This window comes from Rhamphochromis longiceps, linkage group LG10 (assembly GCF_057381845.1).
Source record: "Rhamphochromis longiceps isolate RC_006_pf linkage group LG10, R_longiceps_female_GT1.1, whole genome shotgun sequence".
Lineage (NCBI taxonomy): Eukaryota > Metazoa > Chordata > Actinopteri > Cichliformes > Cichlidae > Rhamphochromis > Rhamphochromis longiceps.
The window spans coordinates 26,301,269-26,313,705 of NC_140566.1; the positions used below are offsets into that span (position 1 = coordinate 26,301,269).

The 12,437-nt window shown below is 39.8% G+C and overlaps 1 protein-coding gene across 3 annotated transcripts in view; it reads left to right on the forward strand.

Moving 5' to 3' along the window:
• sec24a (SEC24 homolog A, COPII coat complex component) overlaps positions 1–12,437 on the forward strand; it is a 33,170-nt gene that overhangs the window by 9,759 nt on the left and 10,974 nt on the right. For 2 of the 3 annotated variants that reach the window (XM_085421115.1, XM_085421116.1), the window contains exons 3-7: positions 7,576–7,761; positions 8,569–8,631; positions 9,213–9,376; positions 10,732–10,919; positions 11,159–11,261. In XM_085421115.1, the coding sequence (XP_085277241.1) occupies positions 7,576–7,761; positions 8,569–8,631; positions 9,213–9,376; positions 10,732–10,919; positions 11,159–11,261 (704 nt within the window). Of the gene's footprint in view, positions 1–7,575; positions 7,762–7,990; positions 8,069–8,568; positions 8,632–9,212; positions 9,377–10,731; positions 10,920–11,158; positions 11,262–12,437 lie in introns of all 3 variants that reach the window. The other variant, XM_085421117.1, reaches the window with a different exon arrangement.

Here is a 12,437-nt window from a genome sequence, read left to right on the forward strand (position 1 = left end):
GCGTGTTATTTCACCATCTTATCGATTCAAATGCTCCATCCTTATGTGGTTTGCGACATTATGTTTATCCACTCTGTCTCTAAATGTTTGAAGAATTTTCTAGTTTGGGGTCAAATTTTGAGAATTTGACCATAAGTGAAAGTTATGGTGTTATCACCCCCCTTCGGGGCTTACCTTTCCCAGTTTTGATGATATTCCTCCCTATTCTTTGCAAGTACCCCCTGTTGGTGGCGAGAAACTGTTGGTGTGGTCAAGTGGGTGCTGTAAAAACAAATGCTCAGGACAGAACAGTTATCAGCCATGTACTTCATACAAAATTAGCATATATTTGATTTCATATTGATCCTCTGAGTGTAATGGTACATTTTAATTTGAATTTATCAAAGCTAAACACAATAATTTTTCTTTATTTTGCTCTTGTTCTTGTGCAGCACCACCTCTCAGCACATGCCCCTACTTTTAAATTGCTGACTATTTCAAGAGAGCACCCAAAAGATGGGGACCAGTGTTTATTATTACATATCTCCATTTTGAATGTGACAGTGACCAACTGACTATCCCTCAAAGAGTACAAGGCCTAGGCGTCCCCGGCCTTGGCAAGCGTTACCTCTGAGCACTGCGTTTCTTAGCGGTCCAACCGCCGTTCTATAATAATTTATAATACTTTGAAACAACAGTCAATACCCCAAAACAAGTGTATGACTGACCCAGGTCCAACCTGTCTGACCAATGGGACTCTAACCCACAAAATGACCAATTCCCTATCAAACTAAATTCACTCAGCAGTCCAACTGCTTTAACTTCAATCAGCAGTCCAACTGCTTTAAATACTCAGTACTGTCACTTTCAACGTTTCATTATCATTACTTCAGCTTCAGTTCTCATGAGATTTTTTTCATCAAAATCAAAACAGGCCTTCTACCAGTAATTTCAGTGAGTAGACTTTAATTTTATCATGTCCAATTTGGCACACTTTGGAAATAGATTCAACAGGTAGTGCCTTACCGTTGTATAAGCCGGCTTATACAAAAGCCGGCTTATGCCCACTCACGTCAGACCACTGGCTTGTGCCTGTCCGTTCGACAACCTCGGACCATCCAAACCTCCAACTTCCACCCCAATACCACAGGACGAGCCCCCAAACTGTTACGGATTCAAATATTGGGGATGGATACAAGAGGAAAAACCACAATAACAACACTGGTCCGGCCGGGTTGAGTCAAACGATGATTTTAATGATCACACGCGTGGGAGATGGACACCGTACGCAGACAGCATCAGATCTCAAAATGGTGGAGCATTGATCAAACTCTTATAGCCTCTAGTGGCCCCCACCTAATCATAAAAGCCTAAACATTCACATTCTTTCTCTCACACAGCGCCTAAGCTACGACCTTGGCTCCCTGTTTATCTGCTCCTGCTGAGATGGGGCAGAAAACTCCAGTATATTCTGTTCTCTTCTAATCAGACAAATAAGGCGATGACTTTCTGCGAACAGTATTTCTTATAACTCAGCAGTATAATGCATCATATAACAATATCATTCATTCACAATAAATCAGCGGTCTAATGTAATGCAAATCAGTTTAACAAATGCAATAGTTATCACCTTCTTCTAATTCAGGAGAATAATGCAAACTAAAACTACATAATAATTCACAATCTTTAATTAGGGGTCTAACATGGCATAAAATAATATTATAATCCCACAACAGTCTCGGTTGTTGTGTCCTTGGGCAAGACACTTCACCCGTTACCTACTGGTGGTGGTCAGAGGGCCCGGCGCCAGTGTCCGGCAGCCTCGCCTCTGTCAGTGCGCCTCTGTGAATAACTGGTTGTGTAAAGCGCTTTGGGGTCCTTAGGGACTAGAAAAGCGCTATACAAATACAGGCCATTTACCATAATTCAGCCACATTGGAGGGTTTTCAAGCGTGAACCATCTTTTTAAGGTCATGTCACATAGAGGTGGGAATCACCATACATCCCACGATACGATATTATCACAATACTTAACGCACGATATGATATTATTGCGATTTTTAAAAAAAAATATTTTGCAATATTCAGATTCTGTACATAAAGTTAAACTTTATCAATATTCATTTTATCTAATATCAAAGTCTCGCACTCAGTCTTTCTCTCATTTCAGTCAGTTTTATTGTTGACAAACTGAACGGTTTGTATTACAGTCTAGTCCAACTTAACTGAATGCAACCATCTGGTACAATTATAGCTATTCTGAACTAAGCAATTTATGAAAACTATGCAGCCCCTTCAGCAACTGAAGAATTTGAAAGTAAATTAAAACAAAATATAAATTTACATTAAATAAAAAAGTTTCAAACTTAATTAAAATAAAACATGTCTTAAATTAAAATAAGTAAACTGTCATGTTTATTGCTGCCAAAAAAAAAGTTAAACACATTTGGACAGTGAAGGAATGTCAGGATTCTTGCTCAGAAAAAGGATCAACATGCTCTGAGCAAAAAAACCTTTTTTGTAACAAAATATCGATTTTTGCTGTCCCTGTATCGATACATTATTAGCAAACAAAATATCACGATACTACACAGTATCTATTTTTTCCCCCACCCCTAATGTCACAGCATCTCAGTCAGATTTAGGTCAGGACTTTGACTAGGCCACTCTAAAGTCTTCATTTTGTTTTTCTTAAGTCATTCAGAAGTGGACTTGCTGGTGTGTTTTGGATCATTATTCTGCTGCAGAACCCGAGTGCACTTTAGTTTGAGATCACGAACAGATGGCTGGACATTCTCCTTCAGGATGCTTTAGTAGACAGCAGAAATCATGGTTCCATATACCACAGCAAGTCTTCCAGGTTCTGAGGCAGTAAAACAGCCCCAGACCATCCCACTACCACCACCATATTTTACCAGTGGTATGACAATTTTTGCCCAGTCTCTTCATTATTGTTGAATCATGATCTCTGGCCTCAACAGAGACACATGAAGCCTGTGATTCTTTAATGTTCTTCTGGGTTCTTTTGTGACCTCCTAGATGTGTTCTCTATGCTTTCTTGGATAATTTTGGTAGGCCGGCTGCTCCTGTGAAGCTTCACCAATCTTCCAAGTTTTCTCCATTTGTATATAATGGCTTCAATAGAGTCCCAAAGCCTTAGAAATGGCTTTGTAAACCTTTTCAGATTGGTAACTGTCAGTGACTTTTTCTCAGGTTCAGACCTTGGCATGATGTGTTGTTTTTGAGGTCTTTTAGCCTGCTTCACTTTGTCAGACAGGTTCTATTTAAGTGATTTCTTGTTTCAACAGGTCTGTCAGTAATCAGGCCTGAGTTTAGTGAAACTGAATTCAGCTTTCCAAAAAATGTGTTTAGTGACAGTTAATTTATGTTTAACAAGAGGAGAGATTACTTTTTCACATACGACCGGGTAGGTTTGGATAACTTTTCTCCCATCATCAGTGAAATCGTCATTTAAAAAAATGCTTTTTGTATTTACTCGGGTTATCTTCGTCCAATATTAAAATTTGTTTGATGATCTGAAACAAGTGTGACAAATGTGCAAAACACTCGGAAATCAGGAAGAGGGCAAACATTTTTTCACACCACTGTATGCACTGTTCAGTTGAATTCTGTGTACAACACTGAACTTCCAGAGGCCACTGCACTAACCCAATGCAATTTCATTTAAAAAAAAGATGTAATTACACAGTGGTGAGGCAACAATTCTTAGTTGTTGCAAATGAAACCATAATGATGCCCCCTGTCCTGGGGTCAAATCAGTAAATCATCCTGTCGGGTTTCACTGAAAGCACTGAACTTTAACCAATTATTATCATGCAATTATTGCCTATTTAATTACTTGAAAATATATACCGTATTTCCCGGACTACAAAGCGCACCTGAATATTAGCCGCACAAGCTAAAATCAGGGGAAAATCCTGTTTTGTACATACATTAGCCGCACCTGACTAAAAGCCGCAGGTGTTTCAATGTTGACTTATCATATGTAAGAGAATATGCACAAAGGGAATTGTCAGGAAAGAGATGGCTGTTTGGAGACACACCCCTTTTATTAATATTTTGAAAAACAAGTTATGGGTACATATTTGCACATGTAGTACATAACAGTAACCTACAGCACACCAGAAAATAGATTCGGACTACCTTTTAGGCTCAGGTGCAGTGACACGGCTTTAACAAGAAGAAAAGTCAGTCATTCACCATCTTTCTCTTCTTCCTGCGCTCTAAAACCACCAAAGTCCTCTTCTCCAATGTCGGAAACGAACAGGCTCAGGATGGCTTCGTCATCCACTCTCCGCTTCTCTCCTTCGTTGTCACTTTCAAAACCAAAGAAATCCTCGTTGTCAGTGTCAGAGTCGAACAGCCTCAGAAGGGCCGTGGCGGTGTCCTCCTCTCCATCATGCAGCAGTCCAGCCCTTCAAAATCCGTTGGTGATCGTGGATGTTTTCGCACTTTTCCACGCTGTCAGAATCCACCGGTGGAGTTGGGCATAACTTGCTTTTCGCAAGTTTATCGCCGCTCGTCATCCACGACTCCCGCTGAATGCGTAGCGCTACTTTGAAGTTTGTTTTTCGCGCTACTTCATACGGCACTATGTTGCCTGGCGGACGGACATGTGACTAACATACCACTCTTGAACCCCGATCCTTCCGCCAGGCAACGTAGTGCCGTACAACAGCGGAACAAACAAAACAAATCGTCTTACGATATCACAAAAATCATGGAAAATCCATAGAAAAGCCGCACCTGACTAAAAGCCGCAGGGTTCAAAGCTTGTGCAAAAAGTAGCGGCTTATAGCCCGACAATTACGGTACTGTAATGTGTGTTAATTTGGCACTGTTCCTTTCTGGTATCTTTTCTGTGGTGTGATTGCTTTAATTTCTCCCTGTCATTGTCTTCTTTCATTGATATGTGTTGGAGATATGCATATCTAGAATGCTGATATGTTGGAGCTGGACATTGCCCTCTGTTCCTACACTGAACATGTTGGCCTGCTGTGGCCTCTGGCTCCCTCCCAAGCACAGAAACTCATTTAGTCTGAATACAAAGTTCAAATACAAACCATATTGTTTCTTATACTGAATATAATTTAGCTTTTGGGACCACTTTTACTTTTTGGCACAGCCTCTGGTGATAATGATGAAAAATGAAAAATGCACAAATTAATGCTGTTGATATTAACCAGTTTCACTCATTTGTATCTCAAGGTTATTGGTTACATTTTAATTTCCTGTGAGGGTTAAGGGTAGCCTTCAGTTAGCTCACAGCGGTAACAAAAAACACTCATAAAGAGTCTTAGTAACAGGAAGTGGCTTTGTTACATGATTTAGCTTGACATAAATTGGTTGTGTAATATGTGACCACAGAGGCAAAGTGATTTCACAAAGCATTTCTGTAATTTAACCTAGATTTTTGTTTGTTTTAGTGCAGTACTTGCAGAGGTCAAACGGTTGCTTTGAGTCTTTAATTTTTCAGTCAACTTTGATTTAAAATTGCCCCATCAGAACTATGTGTTGATATCTTCTTCTTCTTGTTATTATTATTATTATTATTATTATTATTATTATTATTATTATTAGTGAAACATTTTCTGTAACATTGAAAACTGTAAAGGAAAGGTTTTTTTTGTTTTTTTTTTTAAAGTTCTTTGTCTATTTATGCTTTTACTACATAAATCAGTTTTTGAATAAACTCTGTATGGGCACAAAGGGCATTTAGTTTAAGTGGTAAAAAAAATGCTTGTGATCATGAAATTGGGTTTTGTTCTGTTGAGTTGCTCCAGTCTGCAAAAGCATACTTGAAGCCATTTTATGTCTATATACATAATGAACCTGCCAAACTACATTTTAAAACTTCATTAAGGATGGATGTTATTAAGATTTTCTTCATATAGGTCAGGTCCTTTTTTGTTTTTGTGTTTTTGTTGTTGTTTTTTTGGGAAGAAAAGTAGGAGGACATAGGTTTCCAGCATCAGTGCAACTATTGTGTTATCTCCCACAGTGTGGAACAAAATCTTTGCTTTGCAGTGTGAACTGTTAGAAAACCACTGCAGTGTTAATAAAAGGAATTGAGATGATCAGGCATAAAATTCCAGTGGATTGGATTTGGTCCTAGCTATCAATGGAAACCTATACAGCCACTGATTGTGTGTGCAACCTATACAGCACATGCACACACAAATACATCCGCCTGACAGACAGTCTAAATCCTCCCCAGGCATCCCTAAAAAAGAAGTCTAAACAAATCCCCCCAAATCATTAAAGAGCACTGAATGTGACTGAATCACTAGACTAGACTGTAATTGGTCTGCAGTGCTTCTAAGCCCAGTTCTAACAGAAGGTGTGCCACTTTTTCTGTGAGGCGACAAAGACATCATGTTAGAGCTCTTAGCTGATCTTGAAACATCTATCCTTTTAACATCCGATGGCATGATTTGATGGTGCAGTTATTCTCATTAAACTAAATTACACATTTCTGACACACATCATAATTACTAATAACTTAATGTATTTAGTAATCTTTGTCGATGTCTTAATTCACTCTAATTTGGTGATACAGGTCTCTACTGCAGCGGTTTTAAAGTTTCAGATACCTGTCCAAGTCATAGACAAAATGATTAAATTCTCACTAGTCATTCTTCTGACTAAATATTTGCTCCTAATTTGTGTCTGTGAACCTTTATATTTTCTTAGTTCATTGCTGCAAACACCTGCTCTACAACAGTAAATATTACAAAAATTAAATAATAAGTGTTTAGGTGGATTGTTTTAGTTTGGAGTGTCTCATATTAATGCAAAAAAACAACAAAACAAACAAAAATTGTTTCGTCTTGGCCAGACCTGTTGTAAAGGAGGTAATGCTGTCTAGCAAATTGATGGTTTAACTTTAACTTTTAAGTTTAACTTAAGTAGGTAAAACGGGACTCTTTCTTCAAGACAGAAAGCAAATGTTGCCCACCCTTGGCATACAAGCTTAGGAAATTGCATAATTAACATAGTAAAAGAGTAAACATACTTGCTGTCTTCAGTCATCACTAAGTTCATCAAGAAGTGTTTGTTTGGGCACAGACAGTCCTGAACTAGCTGGTGTGTTAGTGCAGATGAATTCATTTGTGCTCTGAGGTTAACTTGCTGTAGGTTAGTAGCGCCACCAGCTGCTGTCACCACAGCCTGGAGCTTAGTGCGGTACAGTACACTCTGATGTCTTGTACATGATAGCATGTTGGAGTTGTTTTACATAGACTGCAACCTTGACATAATTTTAGAAGTGATAACTGACCAGCTGAAAGCTGTAACATGATGTCAGCAGATTCACAGGGATGATAGAAGATGTTGCTAAAGTCCCGGCTGTGTGCCAGAGAAACAAGCTACACTGGTTTCTGATTAATTAGTCATTTATTAAAGAGAAGAAAAGATAAACATAGTCATTGATTCAAGCCTTTTAATTTTAAAGTTTTCCAGTTCTCGTGTCAAAGAAACCTCTCAAATTTTTCACATTTTGTATGCAAAGTAATTAGCTCATTATACACTGAATAGAGGAAATCATGACAAATTACAGTCTTTGTTTCTCTACAGGTGTGGCACCTCCACCAATGAATCCCATGGCGCCCCATACATACCAAGGCCAGTCAAACAGGCCTGCTTATGGGCCTCCACCTACAGGTCCAACACCTGCAGGCCCACCACCAACAATGAAACCCACATCGTTTCCCACTGGTCCTCCAGTGGCAAATGCCACACCACCACCACCTAAAGCAGATGGTATGTGTAATCTTTTTATAAGTTTTTTTTAAAACACAGAGCCCAGATTTCAGCACATTTGGAAACATTAGAATAATCATTAAACATTTTACTCCCACAGATGTGATAATCGTGATATTTAATGACTGCATATCCTTTGTATAAGCCAACGTGTTATTATCTCTCTATATTTTTTTTCCTGATCACCTTCCATTGTTTCCCTCCCTCCGCTCCTTCCACTACATGCCAGCTCAGTGTGGGGGTGTTGTTAACAGCACTCTTTCCCCCACTAAGCCCGACAGCCAGGAGGGAGATATTGAATGTCCAGGTGTGGCAAAATCAGTTTTCAGCTCTTAGATGTTGTGTCAGTGCTGTGCTGCCAGTCCTGTCTCATCTGTACAGTTCTTGCTTGTATCTCTGGATGCACTATTGAGCATATACAGAGGTTTCATCTCATAGTCTTAAAGAATAATGGATATAAAATGAAAACTAATCTAGAGATATTGTAATGGCATTCATAGTAACTCTGTATCTTTTTAGTGCTAAACTGAGCATCCATGGAAACAATTATTTCTTGGTGGTGTGTTTTACCTTTTCAGTCATCTAGACTCACCATGTCTTCCATGTGGCTCAACTTCTAAATATTAAAATCACCAATGTAATAATACTTCCCATAAACATGTTTAGTGTCTCTTTAATTTGCGTCATCATTAGTATTGTCATTGTTTTGACCCTTTTTGTAGTTCATTTTGTTCCATCCCTGTTATTTGTGGTTGGCAAAGTGCCGCTTAAATTATTCATATCATGTCTGTGTTTGCTTTGAAACAGGAGCTGTGGCTGGCAATGGCCCGCAAGCAACAAACAGCTATAATCATCTTGACAACAAAATGGGTAAGGCGGTTTTCTGTGCACACACCAGTCACATTTGCAGCCTTTGCAAATGCCTGCCCTTGCATTTTTTGACGAATATGAGGCATTTCTACATTTTATTGTACAATCTTTAATTGTGTGATGTACGTCTTGAATCCCAACTGGATTCCCTTTTCAGTACAAATATCTAAATATTAACTGTCACAAATCCCACTGCGACTGTCAGCTCTGGTGAACAGTCTTTTATTTTCTGTTTTTCCCTTTGGTTCCATACCAGCAGGCGTCTCGGAATTTGTAATATACTTTTCATATCATCAGCAAATCCCATGAAAAGAACAAAATCCACAATAAACAACTTCTGCTAACAGCCATTGTTTGTGTAGACAAACATTAAGTAGCTTAAGCCTATAAAAACACATTCAAATCCTCATTACCACGAAACATTGCCACTGGGTTTTATTTAAGTTGGTGACTAATATGCCTTGCTGCTGTGTGTACCTGTCAGCCACAGAGCTTCCCATTTTTAGTGATGTCTGCTATTTGAGTTCTCATGTAAACCTTTGTAAGTGTAAATGTTTTTAATGTTACTGTTTCTTCCATAGCTGGCCCGACTCAGCCTGGACCACCCGGTCGGCACTTGGGCCACTACCCTTCGCTCCCTCCTGGGTACCAGAACACCTCAGCTCCCCACGCCACCCCTCCCATCCACCCTGCGATGCAAGCCGCCACGCAGCCTTACACTCAAGCACCTCAGCCATATCAGCAGGTGAGCCTAACGTCACAACCCAGTTCCACATAATTTTAGAACACTTTCAAGTCAAGTCAAGTATTTATTTATTGTCATTGTCAAAGAACAATGAAATTGCGTTTGGGGCTTCCGTACAACCCGTAAAAAAAACAAACAAATACCCCTTAAAACCCAAGTGTAAATATTTAACCCAGTGTGACTTCAGTGCAATGAGACAATCCTTAGCAACAACATGAGAACAAGACAGGTAATGTTCATAGGACATTCAGACAAAGACCTGAGAAACATGACAAAATGCAACAATGCAACCCGTTCAATATTATTGTACTGTGAGATATGATGGTTGTCTATTTAAGAAAGGGGGGGGGGAGAGAGAGAATAAAGATATAATGCACCACTGCAAACCAGTTCAGTGCTATTAAGAAGTTGGATATGGTTATTGCCCGTGAGAGGGGGGCAGAGAGGGGAGGGGGGCAGAATTCAGGAGCCTCACAGCCTGTGGATACAGGCTGTTGGCCAGTCTGGATGTTCTGGCCTGTATAGACCTGTACCTTCTCCCTGAGGGCAGCAGGTGGAAAAGGTGGCGCGCAGGGTGATGTTGGTCCCGCAGGATACTGTGCACCCTCCTCAGACAGCGAGTGGGGAAGATATTACTAATCTCTGGCAGAATTGTTCCAATAATTCTGCCAGCTTCTTTCACCACCCGCTGGAGTGCTTGCTGGTCGGCCTTGGTGCAGCTGGGGAACCACACTAGAAATCCATGCGTCAGGACGCTGCTGATGGCACAGTTATAGAAGTTCAACATCAGAGGTCTGGGAATGTGTGCGCTCCGTAGTCTCCTCAGGTAGTAGAGGCGCTGTTGGGCCTTCCGTGCAACTAAGGTGATATGGTTGCCCCAGGACAGGTCCTCGGTCACAGTTACCCCCAAGAATTTAAAACTGCTCACCCTCTCCACCGCCTCACTGCCAATGAAGAGAGGCAGATGGTTGTTATGACTTTGCATACACAGTTTGTTTATTCGATTTTTCATTGACTTGCACATGAATGCAAAACACGTGCTGGTTATATGGAAAGGAGAATAACCAACACTGGGTTGCTTTTTTCACTGTTGCATAGGGTTGAACTGGTTATAGAACTGGAATGGCTAAACAAACTTAGGTGAATTATAGTAAAGGGCTTGTGAGGGAACAGTTTGCAACCAATATTTAAATCAATTTTAAATTAATTTTATTTCAAGATACGAATTTAGGAAAAAGCACTTGAACACGTGTGGACTTCAAAATTCTCACATTTATTGTGTCAAGTAAATATTATTAGACTATCAGGCTTAATGTATTTTTTGTTTGTTTGTTTGTTTGTTTTTTTTGTTTCAGCCACCTGGTGGCCTGGGGCCAGCTCAGCTAAGCCCATCATTAGCAGCCATGAGCCTCCAGTCCAGCACTCCAGAGGCCCTGAGAGTGGTCAACCTCCTGCAAGAGAGGAACCTGCTGCCACCGGCTCCAGTCCCTGCCCCGACTCCCTGCCTCACCCAGGACCTGCAGAAACTCAACTGCAGCCCAGAGTGAGTCATAATGAACTAATTTTCCGTGTTGTTGCATTTGTCTTTCATTGAATTGATTGTTTTTATCTCATACAGCTAGTAATACTGTAAATGATCTCTGTTTAGTTTTTATGTTTTTAAACTCAAAATTATAAATGGTTAAGAAATGCTTTGTTTAAAGTGGGACATCAATCATATCACTGTTTCGTGTTAAGTGCACACAGCCTAAACGCTGAATTTGCCACTCTGTGTGCTTCCAGAGTTTTTCGCTCTACACTGACCAGCATCCCTCAGACCCAGTCTCTGCTCAATAAAGCCAAGATGCCACTGGGCTTGCTGCTTCACCCATTCAAAGACCTCTCGGTAACGTGTCAATTTATTATTGAATGTTCATTCTAAGTTGTCAGTCAGTTTAACTGGGTCAGTTACTCCAACAGCTTCCACTGTGAACCTCAGCTGCAAGCCAGCAGGTTTTCAGCAACAAGTGCTGAGTCTATCTTTCGTTTATTTCAAAGCAGAGAACATTAATTACATGTCATACACATCACCACAATCCCAGCTGGAGATTTGTTACCCGGGGCCTATGTTTACTATCATTACCACTTTTATGATCAATCCTGAGTGTGAGGAGACAGCACTGATTTCTGTCCTCACATTTAAGTAGTTATACACATAATATTGGTGACACATAGGAGACAATTTAGTCACAAATGTGTGTAGTCATTATCATGTATCAACAATTAGAGGTGTAGGTTAATGGCTTTTAGACAGAGGGTGGCGAGGTATTTCTGTCTGTTTAGAAAAAAGGTCTGCTCTATGTGAAACGATACTGGGTTACACCCAAAGCTCAGATGTCTCCGTTTTCTCCCAGCATTCAAATGTCTTTCGAAGCAGTGACTTATTTTGGTTATTTACATGAATGCAGGGGTTGCAGTATTATGCATTTGCACATGTATTAATCATTTCACGCACTAACACTTTAAGACAAATTTCTCTCCATATATCGCTGTCATAGCTATGTCATATGGTGAGAATATTTATAGACTGTTTATGAATATAGGTTGCATGTATTAACTTCTGTTTTTGTCTGTTTTTCTCTCATTTGAAGTGGATAAGAATTTGTCTTGATCTTAAACGCTTCCATGCAGTTTTATGTCATCATTATCACTGGGTCAAACCTGGCAATTGGCACTTATCACACATTGACAAAAGACTAAATTATAAATAAGAGGATTGCATTGAATAAAATGTAGCGTTAGGATATTGACTCTTTCTGCTGCTTTAACTGCTGCATGTCTGGTTTGAATGATAAAAGTGCGGTAATGTCTCCCTTCAGTGGAACAGACTTTCCTCTTTACTTAGTGGCACACACATGCTTAACTCAGAGTGAATGAGTTTGTTCTGTGTCTTTCTGGAATAGGTGCCTCATTCCTCTGGCTTCTTCCTTAAACATATGCCTGTGACTTATAGTTCATTAAATGAATTCCCCACAGAAATCATATATATGTTACAGGAGCTAATTGTCTAATCTCATTAGTG